Source organism: Manis pentadactyla, chromosome 2 (assembly GCF_030020395.1).
Source record: "Manis pentadactyla isolate mManPen7 chromosome 2, mManPen7.hap1, whole genome shotgun sequence".
Lineage (NCBI taxonomy): Eukaryota > Metazoa > Chordata > Mammalia > Pholidota > Manidae > Manis > Manis pentadactyla.
Genome location: NC_080020.1, coordinates 78,580,450 through 78,598,539, shown reverse-complemented (window position 1 = coordinate 78,598,539; position 18,090 = coordinate 78,580,450). Strand labels below are relative to the sequence as shown.

Genomic DNA, 18,090 nt, shown 5'->3' with positions numbered 1-18,090 from the left:
ACTTAAAAAAATGAGCAGGAAGTTGTACTCATTTCAAAACTGCAGCCAAACATTGTAACAATTGCATTTTTCCTTTCATGGTGGGCTACCCAGGGGCACCAATTTATAGAAAACAGAAAAGTCACTGTGAAGCAACAAGAGGTAGATTGGTCCCCAGATAATCTAGAGAATTGAGCCTGTTATAAAGCAGGAAATATCATATATTTGTTCTTCATTCCTCATCAAAGGGGACTAATACTGACAGATACTTCCCTGAACTTAATTCAGGACAAATAAAGAGTTGCAAAGTATGGGTGTTGGTTTCTCCAGAGAAATAAAATTTCCCCAGGATGTCAGCTTCAACCCCCACCCCCCACCCCTCAACCCATACACACACCAACACCTAAGTGGTGCTCGAATGCCCATTCTTTTCCTGGAAGCTTCTCGTCTTTTCTATAAGAAGCATTTGGGAGGCTAGAGTGTTTCAGGTTTTCTCTGGTTCTAAAATTTTTCATCTGTTATACACTTTACCCTAGTGTCTCCTCATTTCGTTTTGCTTCTTCACTCACTCATCTGCTGCCTTTCTTGTTGAAAGTAAAGCCTCAAGGCCAGCCTGGGTTCCCCCCACCTGCCGCGTCTGTGGATCAGCAGAGAAGCAGCAGCCCAGTGTCGGGGGGACCTGTGTTCTTCTAGATCTGTCACCGTATCTTCTGCGGGGCCTGAGTCAGTCACTTGGCCTCACTGGGTTTTAATATCCTCTTCTGACAAGGAGAGCGACCATCCCTGTTTTACCTCCTGCAAGATGTCGTGAGAACGAAAGGTGATATGCTGAATGAGGGGGCATGAGCGACATGAAGTGTGACATAGATGTGTGTGACCGAATCCCTCTGGCGAAGAACCGGAGACATGCACATTCCATCCAGCCCATGCACAGCCCGCCCGTGAGCTGCCTTCAGACAGGGCCTGACTCTCTCACCTCAGTATCTCCTCTCATGGCTCTACCACGCTGGGCACATGGTAGATGCCTTGTAAGAGCTGTCAAATCAAGTTTACGTTTTATGTTGCTGTTGCTCATTCTGTCTTGGAGGTTATTTTCTAGGTTTTAAAATTTCCAAACTCAATGAGATAGAAACTACAACCACAAATGGACCAGAAATGAGGGCTGTGTGGACAGAATCTATGTAAAGGAAGTTTTCACACACTTCTCAAGCCTTTCCTGCTAGGAGACCTTACATGTCATTTGCACAATTCCAAGGTGTCTGTAGGGTCCAGGACTGCAGAGATTTTAACCAGATGCTCCTGTGACTGTGTCTGTCTTCCATGCACAGACAGGCAGGGGAGGGACTTTGAGGCTGGCCTGTAGACAGTTCAGATCTGCACTCAAGTCTCTTGAAGGCTTTGTATGTATAATCTGTAACAATTTTGTTTTTCCTGAATTGTCTTATTGATCAAGTAATTCTGAAAAGATAATCTGTCTACCTGTGCAAGGCATTTGACAGACCACAGGATTTTACAGAATGTCACGGATAAAGGAGCTTGCAGCTGTGTCCACAGGTTGTGACTTGCTTCATCAGACTCGGTACCATCTGAATAACGAGTGGCCAAGAATGAAACAATCCCTTGTTTTCATGACTATAGGCTATGTTTTTAGAATGTGAGATCAGACAAGAACGACCTACTTCCAAAGCAGTGGGACTGTGGTAAAGAGCACCAGCTTCAGGGTCAAAGCTATATGGACTAAAATCACTGACCTGCATTTATTAGCTGTGTGGCTGAGCAACCTCCTCAGTTCCTCCAGAGCTCCATTTCTTCTTCTATAAAAGTGAGGATGATGTCACTATTCCTTCCAGTGGCCGTGAGGGTTACCTGAGGTAGTACCTGTTAGAGTAACTGTTACAGGTGGGTGCTCAGAACATCACAGATGGTGGTGTTGGTAGGGCCTTGTGAAGGTGGCCTCTGGTCTGGACCCAGCTGGTCAGGCAAATGTGTGACCAGTGAAGCGATTAGATCTCAGAGAGGTTCAGTCAGCACAGCCGAGAGGACTGTTTTATAATGGTGGAAATATTCTGTATCTTCCTTGTTGGGTCCAGTAGCTTCTGGCCACCTGTGGCTAATCAAGCACTTGAAATGTAGCTAGTGTGGCTGAAAAACTGAGGTTTTAATGCTGTTTAATCTAATTTAATTTAAATAGTCATGTGTGACTAATGGCTACAGTATATATACACATACTGCTCAAAAGTGCAGCAGTGAGCCAGGCGCGGTTCTCTGACGTGGGGCTCAGGATCCCTTCCTCACTCCTGCAGTGCCCCACTCCACTCAGACAGGAACCCGAGGGGGTTCTCTGCACTGGGGCCCCAGAAAGCCCATAGAAGAGGGACATCCTATATTGGGTTTACATTGACAAAGTGAAACTTGTATGTAACATCAGTTTTGAGGTTATAAATGTGAGAGAAGAAGATGACTTTTCCTCAGTAAGGGGATGTACCCGTGAGCATCCTTGGGTGTGGGTCCTGAGCCCGCAGCCCCAGAGCGGTGGTGCAGGGGGAACCCGCCCTGCTCACTCACTGAGGTGATGGCCCGCACTTCGTGTGTTCCAGGATTTGGGCACCAGGGTGTCCTAAAATGAGAGTTTACATAGTTTGTCTCTTCTGTTTGTTGTTTTGACAGCTGATGGGGCCCTTTAAAATTTTTAAACTTTTTGGCATCACTTACTAAAACACAAAATCCAATATCAGATTAGAGCACTAAGTTCAGACAAACTCTTTGTTCCAAATCTGAAACGGAGGTTGGGCCAGGCGAGCAGGGTACAGACTTTTGATGTGGGCGGGAGAATGAAATGTGTGACTGCAACTGAGCAGGCAGCTCCTGTCGCCTCTGCTGACAGCTCTGGCCCTGCTTCCAGCTCTGTCCTGTCTTCGGTCCCAGCCCCCTTCGTGTCTCTAACTGCCCCTAACAGTCTGTCCTAGGGGACTTTCCTGTCCACATCACTGCCCAGTCTCTGCCCTTAAGCCATGAATCTTTTCCACTTGCAAGGCAGTCGTCCGAGTATGGATGCCTGAGCTGTGAGCTCTTTGCAGGAGGAAGAATGCCTCCCCAGGCCGCAGCCCTCTCTGCCATGTGTGGGTACCCAGGACTTCACAACCACCCTTCCTCAAGCCTTCCTCAGGTCTACACAACAGCTGAGTGAGATTTCCTGATGTCTACTTCCAGGGGAGATGTGTCCCTAGTACTGAGCTGGAAAGGGGGGCCATTGGATGCCACAGAAATGAGCTCTGAGCCCCCCTGAGGATTAAGATTGTTGTGGTTTTGATGTGGGGCCCTTGGTGTTTTATGGGCAACTTGAAAGCCAAATTCCCCACTGTAATCTTCTGTAAGGATGCATTGTGACTGACACATTCCCAGTGGTTTTAAAAAAATTATTTGACAAATACCGTATTGTTTACTATGTGTCAGACACTGTTCAAAGCAGTGTTCAAATATTAAGTCATTTACTCCTCACTCCAAAGAAGGGAGATACTATTGTTATCCTTTCTTTAAATCTGAAATTATTAATTTAATAATTAGCAGGGAAACTGAAGCTTAAAAAGATGAAGTAGTTTGCCTGAGATGACACAGATAACAAGGGGCAGAAGCAGGTTGCACACCCAGGCCGCCAGATCCCCCTGCACGTACTCTTGACCCCAGCCCTGCGGCCTCTCCCTCTCACCGGCTCAGAATATGAAATGTGAAAGCTCGCTTCTGATTCAGAACAGTGAGACTATCATATGCCAACACTGACAGGCTTTCTCTCTCTGTTTCTCACTCTCAGAAAAGTGACTTTCATGTCTATTTTGAGTTGCTTAAACAAAGGATTTGTATACACCAAAGGTTGCTGTAGGGTGGCGTGCTACTCCCTCCAGCAAACACTGCAGCCTGGGACCTGCAGGTGGTGATTAGCAGGCTCCTGTGCCAGCCTCCGTGGGGCGCTGGCTGTGGCGCGGGCTGGAACTAGCACTGTCCACGATGAAGGGCTGGGAAAGTCAGACCCCACCTGACAGGTGAATTAGGTTGCTGCGGCGCTGTTCAGGGGCCTCAAAGTACAGCAAGGCTCCTGGGGCCTGCTTCTGCCATGGCTGCTGATATTGATGTTGGAAACAGGAAGAGAGAATTTAGTTGCAATGTGAGATGTTGGCAGCTATGAAATATTTCTTTTTAATGACAAATTCATTGTCTACTGCTTCAGTCTTACAGTTTTATAAAATCACCAAGTGGGAAGGTAATCGATGGGCTACACACTTTTTTGTATTAGTCTTATCCTTAGTAAGCAGTGCCCATTTGTTCTAGTCATCCACACCATTCTGGTTGACCTCTGCAAATCTAAGTTACGAAATCCCAAATATCCACCATGTACAAGCTGGCGTTTGTTTACAAACTCAGATTTCTCAAGAAGGCAGCCAGAATGAAACAGAGAATGTGCTATTTAATTTAATTAGGCCAGCAACTTAAATTTTTTTTTTTTTTTGGCTCCTCCTTCTTGCCTGGACACACAGGCTGGTACTTATTTTCATCCCGATAGTATTCAATCCTGCTGTATTCCTTTCTCAACATTTGTCCTTTCCTTTTACCCTCAGAACAAACTGCCTGGGGCATCCCATTTCACTTTAGCTCCTAGGTCAAAAAAGAGGCAGGTGAGGAGAGAAATCTGGAAATCTGAATTCTAGTTTAGATTCCAATGTTAGCTTGCTAACATCCTCATTTGTATAATTGGCTAAATGATCTGTATGGGCTTCTTATGCACAAATGAATTATTTGTCAGATTGCTCTAGAAAATATGAAGTGTAAGAAACTATTATCTGGTAAGTATGTGTTTTCTTTTTCTTAATCCTGAAGATAGATTTTCATTTTCTAACTCTTTTCTCAGCCCAGGCAAACAAGTAAGAAGATCCTAGTTCCTTTAACTACTTACCAAAGTTTATATCATTTATACATCCCTGTTGTTATCCTTTAAACTCTCCTTAAGCTCCCCATTTTGTCTTAAGAAAGCACTTGTCTAGACATTTACAACAGGATTTATTTAAGTCAGTGTGAATAGAATTAAGTGTTTAAGAAGCCAGTGCCTTAAATGGAATTTATTTTTCGGTTTCCATTAGTTGCTAAGACAGAAATTTAGTTTTCCCTGTAGAACTAGTGGGATTCTTTCCCTTTTGTGGGTGGATTTTGTTGACAAACACTGAGAAGCAACATGTGGGATTTTATGTACACCAGTCACTTCTTATCTGCAGTAGGAGACTCTAACAAAAGTGTCATGGAGAGCTCTCTTTTCCCTAATTTGCATTCTGCATGCTCATAGCCACTTCTGGACTTTGGGAGCATTTCTGGAGACCTTGGTATGCAGGGCCGAGTCCTCAGACCCCTCCCTGCACCAGCGCTGCTCCACCACTGCCGCGATGCCTCAGGACTCCAGGGAGCCAGCTTCATCCTGTAGTACCGGTTGTTCATTTGGTCCCTAAGGGTTCACCTCACCTGTTGCCCTTTTCTTTGTGTACCTTTCCCTGCCCACTCTTCTCTCAGAAACTACCAACCTGTGTCTCCTAGTCTCTGCGTAAGTTTCTCCCAGGATGAATGTCAAAGGCTCTTCTTCTCCCACATTTCTATGACTCTGAGTCCAGCATCTCCGTGGGGAAGGAGATGATGTAGTTTGCCTACCAACTTCCTTTATCTGTCTTTTTCCCTCTTACGGATCAGGAAATAAAGTATAACTTATAGACCACCTTCTAGTATTTTCCTAAGGCTTATATTTGAGTTAAACTCAAAGATAATTTTGTTGGTATGTGATGTTAATTAACTAGGAAAATTTAAAAATCAGGATTAAAAGCAGGCCCTTCCAGACTTTTTTTTTCCTGCTAGTCTTTGTCCTTGTCTTGAAAGCTACAATCCATAACAATTAACCATGTGTCCAGAAGCCAGTGGGAAACATGGCATCTAGAAAAATTATTTTTTCTGGTAGATGCTTTTTAAACCAATTGATTCTCTTTTGAGGCTTAAAGGTAGGAACTTGGAAACTATCTGATTTCAAGGTTGTGGGGGCAGTATTTAAACTTCTTATAAGCATAGCTGTTCAGGTCTAGAGGTTGAATTTTAGCAGTTCATTCAAACGCAGAGTCACTCACTAAAAAACGAGTGAATAAATGCTTTTCTGTGTGGCTTTTTCCTTCTTGCTGAGTTGGTATCATTCATTGCTATTTGCCTCTCGCCAGTTGTTTTTGTTCTAACACATCTTCCACATTTTGCATTGTGCCTTCTCCTGGTGGACTCCCACTTCACATCTGCTAAAGTAATTTTCCAAACCACCAGTTTAGGAAGAATCAGACAGCATATCACCATTTGTCTCAAAGTTAAGTGCCCACCCTATGGACTTTTGTCCATTCATTCAGCAAATACTTGAGGATCCACCAGAAGCCTCTGGGCTCACCAAATTGGGAGTTTAACTCTATCTGAGGTTTGCTACCTTTTCCTGGTACATGAGCTGTTACATGATAGTCAGGTGCACATTTCCTATTTATTCTGTTCCTCTGCAGATCCTAGAACCTTATGAGTAATTAATAGCAAGAAACTGTTGAACAGTATTGGGAAGTTAGAATTACTATGGTTTTGCTTTGGATGATTTCATTCCAGACTTGATGTCCTTTGTCACATTTTTCACTTAGGTTGTTCTTTGTGCAGGGCAAAGAGGCTTTTAAAATACTTTTGGAGTTAGATGATGGGAAATACTTTAAAAACCCTGCCTTTCACTTTTCCAGTGAGAAACCCCAGTTCAGGGTCAAGGCTTCCCAGAGGTGGTGAGAGGCACGCAGAGCCTGGCAGTGGTTGGTGACAAGTGAGCGGATGCTGTGCAGCAGTCTCCCCTGCCAGCTTTTAGCCAGTCTCCCCTGGGATCAGGTTTCAGTATTAAAGTTCTGAATCCAGGTTCCCTCCTCAAAAGAGCTGAAAACCACACTGGTTTAGAGCTTTATCTCTAGTTCATTAGAGTCAGGAATCCAGACAAGTACACCCTAGACCTGCCAAGGTTTATTTGCTTAGATCTGGGAAGATCATTCAGCATCATTGCCTCAGTTTCTCAGGTAACAAAATGGCCCCATATAACCTAAACCTACACCACAATTTAAATTAAATTCTTCATCTTTTGTAGTCAAAGAAAACAGAAAACAGTATCATGCTTTTCATTTTCTTGTAAATCACTAAGTCAAACCCCAGGCTCTTATTTATTATAAGCCCTTTGTTCCAGGTTTTAAAATTATTTATGTGGCTTTACTCCATTCTTCAGTATTTCCACTTTCCTTTTAAAAACTCTGGCCACTGTTAGGAATACACTGTACTGATTACAGCGAGAAAATTGCACTCATAGTTCTCTTTACCCTCAAACTGTTTATTGCATCAGATTTTCCCAGTATCTGAGAGTTCCCTTGGCCATATGTGGTATATTACTAATTATTACCCTGCTCCCCTAAAAGAAGGACTATAATATCCAAGATGCTTAAGCTATCAACAGGGATTAGTTTTAAAATGCTGGAGAATCTGATCTGTTGCCTCATAGATTATTTTCCCATTGTGTGATCTAGTCTTCTTAATACACACCTGAGTCTCAAGATCTCTGTCTCAAATGGTTGTTAGTATGGGTGGGAAATAATTCCAGACTCAGCATGGTGACCAGCTTGTATTTGATGTGTCTTTCATCCCCAGCCACCAGCACTAATTCACTGATAGCCAATTATTTGGGAGAGTCTGTGTATAGCAGCTAAAAACTCAGGCTTCTGCTAATACTGCCTAGGTTTGAGTCCTGGGTCTGTCACTTGCTACCTGTGTGACTTTAGACAAGACACTCAGATTAACTGTACTTTGGCTTCCTTATAAAATGGGAATAATGATTGCAACTATGTTGCTGTTGAGGCTTAAATTAAACAATGTGATTAAAATATCACCTAGCATGTGGCAAACTCTCACTAAGTCTTAGTTATGATAATTATCTCAGGAGTTGATAACTACCCTAGGGAAAATACTGACTTTCTTATTATTTATGCATGTGTTTGAGTGGAGTGAATAAAATCTTGGTAAAATAGCCTCATCTCACACTAGCTTCTCTCTTGAGGAGGATTCTAACGTCATCAAAAGGCTGGTAACAGTTGGTTCCTAAGCATTTGCTGTGTGCCACACTCCTTTCCTTGACACTCCGCTTGAGCTGTCACCTCTTTGCAAGGGGTTCCCAGGCCTAAGTTTGCAGGCCCAGCCCCTCTCCTGCTGGCCTGCTCTCACCTGCACGCAGGTGCCTCCCCCTCAAGCCTCTCTCCCTGGGTTTCATTGGTCGATGTTTCTCCCGCCCATCCGCCCGGCTTGTTCGCTGCTCTGCCTCTCCGCCAGAGCCTTCATATACTGAAGTGCCCAGTAATTGTTGAAAGAATAAGAGCTATAGTCTCTTTTTTAGAGACTGGAATGTAAAAGTCTCACATTTTCTGGGCTCCCACCTTTGAAAGCAGGGAGGGTTCCTTTTTCCACCCTTCTGCCTCCTCATCCCTGTTTCATAAATTGGAAAACAAAAACTAAGCTCACTGTGCTGTGATGACCTCAGTGAATAAATGCCTCGGTTCCTCTTGGATGTCACAGGGTTTGCTCATCTGGACCGTGAAGCTCGTTCACCTTCGCAGGCAGCTTCCCTGCTTAGGGCCCTGTTCTCTCTACGCCCGCTGGCCAGGTCCAAGTCACAGGCCCGAGCAGCCGGGCGACCCGCGAGCGCCATCGTGTGGCCCCCCGGCTGCTGCCTCTGCCCAGGAGCCAGGGTTTCCTCCCCGGGGAGTCTCATTCCCATTTCAGGGCCAAAAATGTAGCTAAAACTACATTAGATTCCAAATAATTACAAAATGGCTGTCAGATTTATTATGAATAATCTTTCTCTGGATTTAAATAGGTCAGGTGCCTTTCAGCTGCTTCAAATTTCTATTAAAGAGTAGCTACTATGTATTTAGCAGGGACTTTGAAATGTCCAAATTCTGCATTTTCACATGCATCGATTAAAATTTTTTTGTTTTTTTTACATTCCATGTAGAATGTCAGAGGATTCAGATTTTTTCAGTCAGGCTTAGAGGAGTTGTTTTTTTGCATGAATTTGAAAAAATAAACAGTGGCAAGGTCTTGCCACTCAAAGCGTTATTAGCATCACCCAGGAGCTCATTAGAAAAGTACAGTCTCAAACCCCATTCCAGACTTGCCGCATCAGAGTCTGCGCTGATTCGTGGACGCGTGACAGTTTGAGAGGCTCAGGTGCGAAGGACTCCTCCTGGAGTCAGATGGAAGACCTGCGATGTCTCCTCTCGGCCGTCCGTGATCACGTCCTTTCAGCCTCAGCGGCCCGTGTGTGGTTCCTGCGTTGCCTGCCCACCTCCCCCCGCCCCAACCAGCTGGGAATAACTAAAATCATGCACAGAAGGTCACTTCAAATATGAAAAAAAAAAAATCCTGTGCAAATGAAGGGGGAAATTATGGGTGAGAATTCTTACACTTCATACTGAGCCATCATTAGATAATCTGCTTTATATTAGCTACGTCAGCAGTAGGGAAAATTCCCTGTAATAATTCATCATGCTCCGATAAGGTCTGGGCAGATTTCACCAAGTTTTCAGAGGTCTCTCTCAAGCTAGTCTTCCCAGAGTTCAAAATAATTACATTCTGTCTTTAACAAGACCTTTCACACAACTTGCTTTCCTGATGTCTCAGAAGCTTTCCTCCTGTTGAGCCCAGAATGGGGCACAGTAGGTGTTCAATGATGCTTGCTTGTTGATTAAACCACTAATTAGCCCTGAGCAAGGTCTAAACACTGGCCTGATGTCCTTCACACTAATCCATTTATGATAATCAGATTATTTGCGTCATTAGAGACTCAAGATAGCTACAGGAGGGTTTGGTCAGCTCACTCATAAATATCAAATATTCATTAAGGAAACAGACTCCTAATAACAGGCTGAGAAATCCTTTGGTAGTGCCCAGAGATTGTTGTAGGTGAGATCATCAACGTTTACAAACATTCTCTTTACCTTGAAGTGGGGGAGGACGAGGGACAAAGAAAAAAAAAAGCCACAAGATTATTACTCTCTTCTCCTGGCATATATTTTAAAACAAAAATCAATAGCCAAGAAGCTGTTGGACAGTAAATGACATTTTAGGAAAACATATCATCTGAAGGCCTCAGATTGATAAAAGGCATTAATATCTGTGTTGCTCTGGGCCCCAATGGTTCCTGCTCCTGAAGAAATGGTGCTGATTGTCAAACAGTAAAAGCGAAATATTGAGAAAAATCTATTATTTAGCTCTCCATCAAACGGAGGCACAAAAATACCCAATTCAAGTTAGGTTAGACTTATGCATTGTGGAATCATGGACGTTTTTGTCCCTAATTTACTAAATGTAGTAAAAGTATACTGTTTTCTTTCTATTGGATTCACTGCAATCAGCAATGTTCTCTCCAATCAGGTAAAAAACTCAGAGTATCAGTGCTCCAAAATTACTTTCCTTAAGGTTAAAATGTAGTTACAATGAGTAACTTTATATAGGAGGGAAATACATACTCAGACCTGCACATACAAGACAGTCTATAGAGTAAGATCTCTAAACGTGGGACTTGCCTGCTCAGTTCATTTCGGAGCACCTGCCAAGCTCGTTATTGTGCTACCTGCTGGTGTATTATAAGAATGCACTTAATAAAGAAGTGCAAGACCTACATCTTTACCTTTCTATTCTTTTTCTTCAACTTTGTACCTTGAAATTTTTCAAATCATAAAAAATGCCAGAATAAAACAAAGTGTAGTAATATACATCTAGAGTCACTAATAGTTAATGTGTTTGCCACATTTGTGTTCTCCCTCACTCTCACTCTCTCTACACCCCCTTCTACCCCTGCCCTGACAAAACAAGGACCTGCTCTTAATAGCCTCAGTACAGTGATCAAATTCAGGACAACTGAGTATTGATAGAATGCTCTTAACTAGTCCATGGTCCTGACTCAGCTTTTGCCAGTTGTCCCAGCAGCACACTTTAGAGCATCTCCCTCTTTACCCAAGATCTAACTCAGGTTCACATGTTGCATTTCACTCTGGTCCCTTTGGTGCCCTTTACGCTGGAGCCATTCCTCAGTTCTTCTTTGTTTTTCATGGCATTAGCATTTTGAAGAATGCAGGCCAGTGCTTCCTCATGATGCAAATGTGAGATTATTGCATTTTGGGGGAAAATGCAAAGTGACGATTCTTCACAGAGTTAGTAGATACATGATGTTGGTTGTTCTGTTATTGGTGGTGGTCACTCTGATCACTTGGATAAGGTGGTGTCTGCCAGATTCTCCCTTTGTAATTAATAAATAATTTCTAATTGAGGGGTGTGGGAGTGGATACTCTGATGCTATTAATTCTGTGTCCCAATAAATTTCAGCATCCACTTATGACCCTTGCCTCATCAGTTATAACTGACCTAGTCAAAAAGGGTGATTTTCTAACTCTTTCATTCCTTTGCATTTATCAGTTAGAATTCCACTATGAAAAATAGTTTTTCTTCCACACTCTTTATGTATTTATCTCTTTATTTGTTTGTGAGCATCAGTAGGGACTTCTGATTCAGTTGGCTATTATATATTGCTCTCATTATTCATTCTGATGCTCATACTGTCCCAGCTTTGCCTGGTGGGTACCTCTTCAGTCTCCCTTCTGTGATTGTTTGACATGGACCCATCAGTCTGAGTATCATTATTCTTTAGCCCTTAGCATATTTGTATGGAAGTTCTTCACTCAAGTCACTGCCCAAATGACATATTTTATTCTTGCAATAAACATTATTTTGAGCTCTTGTTGTGCCCCAGTTACTGATGTTACTCATGGTCCAGTGGGAAACCAGACAATTAAACCGACGCTCACAACAGTAAGTTATGATATGGAGCACCATGGGGCGCTAAGGCAAAGCTCTTTACCCCACCAGGTCACCTGAAGAAGGCTCCTGGGATAAGGCTCACCTCCTAGACCTGAAAGACAAATAGGAATAAATGTGGGAAGGACACACAGTGTTCCAGGCAAAGGGAAGCACCTGTCTCTGAAGGATTCTCATTCCCTGCGCAGCCTGTCAGAGATGCCAGCAAAAGGGCCTCATCCCAAACCAATGAAATTATGATCTCTTGGGGCAGGTCTGGGGTCCATGCATTTTAATTTCCATATATAGGTTTTAGAGAATGTGTCATGGGGACTGGTTTCACATGTCATGGAGCAAAATCCTTCAAAACTAAAACTTTTTAAAAAGACATATTTTATTTTATAGGATTTTGAACTCAATAACGAACTAAAGATGAACGTCCTAAATTTGCTAGAAGAAGTTTTGCGAGACCCAGACCTTCTTCCTCAGGAAAGGAAAGCCACAGCGAATATCCTAAGGTAAAGGCAATTGCGGTGCCTTTTAATTACATTGGTTGATTTGTAACTTTGATGTTCATAGAAAATAAGATCTTAGGAAACCAGAAGGATATATCGCAGTCTCCTGGGGGCGGCACGGATTCTGTTCTCACTGGTAGTGGTACTTACCATCTCTTTCCTGAGGGCCGGTTGGGGTGCGGCCTCAGGAAGCCTGGGCAGCAGCTTGTGTGGAGTACAGTTGCTCCTGTTCGTGTGAGCAGACAATTTACTGTAGAACCAGAAGCGAGAGGGAGGAAGCCTTGAGGATCCTTTCCTGTGAGTCCAGCAGGCATTGCAGAGAGGTGTCTTTTAACTCAAGTGGGTTCTAATCGTTCATTGTAGGCTCATGTTCATGACCAGGGGGGCAGCATCTCTGGGAATCTTGTGCACCTGGCTTATGGATGAACCACCATAGAATAGTTATGCATTTTTTTCCAGCTTTTTTCACTGGTCTTAGACCAATTTTTCTGTCAGCTTCTCAGGTTAGGATTTCTGTGTCATGTAGGTTGTATAAATTTGGACCTCACACTTCCATGTGATAAAGCTTGAACTTTTGAGTTTCCCACTAACGACTGTTTGTGTCTGTTGTTACACCTAGCATCCAAGCAGATAACAGACTTTCTTGTAACTTCTTAAACTGACAGGTAGATTTTTCTCTAGTCCACTCTGTGTGAGGGAGGCATCTGTGAGGGGCTGCCTGCAGACATTTCAGTTTGGCTTTCTATGTCACTCGCAGCTCTATGGCCTGTCCCTCCCTTGGGGTGGGACATCTGTCTGTCTGCTACAACCTTGTACTCCTTTACCATTCTGACTTCTTCATTTGCAACTTCTGGAAAGAATCTTCTCTTTCTTCTGAACTTACCATATTGCTTCTTTGTTGTCCAGAATGTTCATGTGTGGAGTAGAGTTCAATAGCTCGGTCCATCATGTCTTTGAAAGTCCTTCCCTGATGCAGCAATGCCAGATTTTGGTCTGTAACATTTTAACAATTGACCCATAAGTCATTCTTAGTCCCCTTAGCTCACGATCCCACAGCCAGACCTTTCTTTGGTCTAAAGGCTGTTGTGAGTTCAGTTGTATCACCTCCAAAAAACATGTTGTACTCCTAAACTTGAGTACCTCGAAATGTGATTTCATGTGGAAATAGGGTCATTGCCGATATAGCTAGTTAAGATGAGGTCATGTTGTAGTAGGGTAGCCCTCCTCCATGTGACTCCACAGAGTAGGATTCCATGTGAAGAAGGAGCAGATTGGAGTTGTGTGGCTGCAAGCCAAGGAATGCCAGCCATTACAGGCAAATCACCAAAAGCTAGAAAAAGGCAAGGAAGGATTCCTCTACAGATTTCAGACCTCTGAAACAATAGATTTATATTGTTCTAAGCCACCTAGTTTGTGGTACTTTATTAGAGCAACTATTAAAGGCCATCTTCACTTTTTCCACTCTATGAAAATATCTTAGTAAACTTAGGTATTCCATTATTATGTTTATTTTCAGATTTTAAAATTATTAATACATTTTCAGATAAGGCCTGGTTTCAGTGGTTGAATGGTTATGCCTGTGAGTGACTGCTATTCCTTTTCTCTGTATGTAAGCAGTTGATTATGCTCTTTGTATTTCAAACGTCGATATTTAAAAACTACATTCTGAAAGTTTGTGCCTCCAGAAACATTCAACTGGATACTTGTCAGGGAAATGAGGGTGTTGTGACCAGGAAAGACCCTTGAAATTGGCTCTGAGAAGCCTTGACATTACCCATCCCCTCAGAACACCCGTGCCAGACATTCCCAATCAATCCTGAGAGCTTTCTGCCAGTGCCGGTAGGTGAGTGCAGACCTCAGTTGACTGGCCACTACCACTTAATTGGAGCTGCCACCTAAGGTGAATCCTATTTACCAACCCAGGGCTTTATTATTCATCAGGCTTAAGATGTGCAAATTCTCTTTGAGAATTAGAAGTGTGGCATCAATAAGCAATAGAAATTTTAGTAGACGGTAGGTACACTGGAAGAGTCTGATTCTAACTTTTGCAGGATGTCACAGGTTTAAATCTTGGCTCAGCCACTTAGGTCTGTCAAGTTTCTTAACCAATCTAAACTTCAGTGTCTCTGTTTATAAAAGGTGGTTAATAATGCCTATGTCATTGGGTTGTGAAGATTAAAACAATATAATATGTATAAAGAGTTTAACATAATGCCCGAGACGTAATTAGCACTCACATTGTTGCTGCATGCTTGTTGTTGTTATTTTTATTGTTATTATTATTATTACAAAGCACTCACAGTATCTCTTGGGAAAAATAGCTTCTGACATCAAGGCAATGCGTCCAAGTAAAACTCAACTAGTTTAGTCAAACTCAACTTTCCTTAGGCTTCATCACCTTGTCTATACAAAACAGATTATAATAACATTAAAACCCAATTTACTATTGCACAATAATGTGAATGTTTTAAGAAAATATTCAGAAGTACACTTTGGATGGTGAATTACTTGGTGTGTGAATTGTATCTCAATAAAGCTGTCACATACACACACACTCAAAAGCCCATAGTCATAACCTCCCTGGTATTTTGTAAAAGAAAAGCAAGTCAAAAACAAAACAAATAACAATACAACAATTCTACTGAGGGGGTGTCCCCACCCACCCACCCAAAATTCTTGTCCCTAGCAAAGTCTTCACAATGTATTTTAAAAGTCCCAAGAAATACGTGCTCAGGAATAAACCCAGGCATTTTCTGCCTCAACATCTTTATTCAAGCTCGCCATCTCCAGGCCACTTGAGGGAGAGACCTTATCAGGGTCACCACTGTTGCTGTCAAGAATGTTGCCTGACAGCCTTCTGAAGCCACCACTTCCCTATCAAAGAGCTGAAAAAGATGCCACCTGTCCCATCCCTATGTCACATGGGCCCCAGGGCAGCCTCATTCAACCTAGAATCTCCATCTCTTGTAAAAACAGCTCCTTTGGCTTCTGGTTCCACATCTTTCATCAAAAGAATTAAATGCCCACCCATGAAGCCAGATAGGGAATAGCTGTTACACCATCACCCCATAAATTCTCCTACCTCTGACATCTTCCTTCTCATGAAGCCAATACAAAACAAGTCTTCATTTAGCCTGAGCATATCAACTAAAGCAGACTGATACCAGTGGGGTCACCAGCCCCAGTAGCTGAGCAGACAGCCAGACCTTAAGTCCTAGTTTGGGTCACCTGGGTCTCTGGGGCACTAATTTATCTTTCCTGCAAGCCAGTACATAGATTTGTGCAAAACAAACCTAGTGCAAGAAAACTACTGATCCTTGATCGAATTTCCCCTGCCAAGTAATTCACTCCACCTGCACTATGCTTAAGGGTCCCTGCCCCAGCATGGAAGATCGTTATTATAGGAGAAATGATTGGTAATTAACTTCTTAGGGTTTTCAGTAACCTACCATATCAGATACTTATGTTTATATGTATGAACTCTATATGTTTATATTTTTATAAATCATGTCTGAATGATTAGAAAATAGAGTAGGAAGTAAGACCCAAATCAAGCCATCACTGCAGAAAGGCTATCATTCTCTTTGTGAAAAAAAAACATCATGGCATATATAAGAAAGAAACAAAAATCAAAAGGATTACTTCACAACCCTGAAAATTGTAAAGATTTTCCTGTTAGTTTATTTCTTAATTGGTAAACAAGGAGAGAATCATTTCCAGCTAAAATTGGGAGATTTTAGTGTTAAAGATTGCCATGCAGTTATGGACATCTGCCTTTTAAAAAATATGTCATGACATAGGTAGCAATGGACTCAAATAAGCCTAGAGGGAAAGAAAGCCATGCTTGAAGGAAAAGCATGGGAAGGGGGAGGTGGTCCAGCAGGCCCCAGAAGGTGAAGCCCCCAGAAGGTGCTGAGGAGCTGAGCTTGGGGCAGGCCTGCCGTGGGCACACACTGCACAGTCACACAGCAAGCGGGCAGCCAGTGAGGGGGAACTGATCTGAGGACAGAGGCCAGTTGCTCTTGGCTCTGTTTTTAAGACTACCTGGTTTCTACGATCGCAGGAGGAATATTCCAATCATAGAACCTGTGTACTCCCATTTACTTTTAAGATTCTCATCTGGTGTTTCATTATAGATGCACAGGTATTAAACTGCTCATGCTGACGAATAGATGTGGGGGAAACCAGGATCCTGGAGTGTCATCAAATCTCTAAGGTATCAGGAGACTAGAAGCAAATTCATCCTCTGTACTGGACCAGAGGTAGAGGGGCCTTTGAAGAAGGGAACATTTTTGAAAATTTCTCCCAGTGAATGCAAGTTAGGATTGTGAGAGAGAAAAACATACCACATTGTAATTAAAAGTGACCCTGACATTAAGATTTATGTGCATTCAAGTCATATAACAGCAAGATGTAAACATGAAACATGTATTTAAACATATATGACATTAATGCCGTAGAGTGAAAGCTTTCTGCGATGAACTGTCCGTGCCTCACACACAGTCCTAGGGGCTCTTTTATGATGAAGGATCTCAGTTGGCATAGGAGTTTGTTGCCCTGTTTAGGAATAAGAACCTCTGCTCAAGACTTTTATATTGTAAAATACCACCCCACTCCAACATTGTCTGACTAGCTGGCTTCTGAACCTACACAGTATAGAGCTTTTTGTAGACAACTCACTGGCCAGAAGACGAGTAGAAACAATGACAAACTCCTTGGATGGTCAGCTGGAATGGGTTCAGGTCATGAAAAGGTGAAACCTCACAAAGTCCCAAGCAGCACTGACAGGCTCTTGGGAAGAGAAAAAAATATTAGATAATTTAATGGGACCAGAATGTATCTTGGAACACAATGGTAAGATCACTGGGGAGAGGAATGTTTGATAGGAACTGAGTCCTTGACAATTTCTTTCCAAGGGAGGAATATTGCCCAGCCTCATAAAAAAGGTCTTTTCCATTGGTACACATAGTTCTGTGGCCACCAATCTCTCTCTAGAAACCTGGACTTGTGGAAAGAGCTGCCTATAGTTTGGGAAAGAGTCACTTTTATCCCCTACGGGTAACCCTTAAAAGTTATTTTATAGTCTTGGGAGGAAGAATTGTGTTTACCTATTTTTTTTCCTCACTTTAATCTGCCCTTCACCATATGAAGGCTATTGCTTTCTGCTCGCAAATGATATGGCTGATTGCTGACAAGAGGATTGCCACTCCTATAACCTAGAAAGTTCCTGCTCCCTGGTAAACTGCCAAGAGCTCTTGAAAGAGGAAGAAGACAGAGGAAAGGAAACTGACGTTTTTTGATGTGTGTTCTATGCTGGACCCTTGCAAAGGTGCCTTCCATATGCCTGCTTAAGACAATCATGAGTAACAGGAAAGCAAATACAACCGGGTCACCCCCTGAGCCAGTTAGTCAATTTCATCGAGCTTTTGTTTTCTCATCTATAAAAAGGAGATAAGAATGCTTACTTTGAAGGGATTTTTAATGATACAGGAGGTAGTTAATGTCAAATGCTTAGACCTGCCTAGCATGTGGTGGGCATACAGTAACCCATCTCTGTTGATTTTATATTTTTTAAGGGTGGTAGTTTTGTTTTAATCAATTCAGAGTACCACAAAACATCACATCTTAGCTTCCCTTAGGAGACAGGGTACATGGTTTGGGGCTGTTTAAATATTTTAAT

The 18,090-nt window shown here is 42.6% G+C and overlaps 1 protein-coding gene across 3 annotated transcripts in view; it reads left to right on the top strand.

The window, feature by feature from the left end:
* RASGRF2 (Ras protein specific guanine nucleotide releasing factor 2) overlaps positions 1 to 18,090 on the top strand; it is a 222,706-nt gene that overhangs the window by 170,332 nt on the left and 34,284 nt on the right. For all 3 annotated transcript variants that reach the window (XM_036914180.2, XM_036914178.2, XM_036914177.2), the window contains exon 19: positions 12,301 to 12,413. In XM_036914180.2, the coding sequence (XP_036770075.2) occupies positions 12,301 to 12,413 (113 nt within the window). The remainder of the gene's footprint in view (positions 1 to 12,300; positions 12,414 to 18,090) is intronic.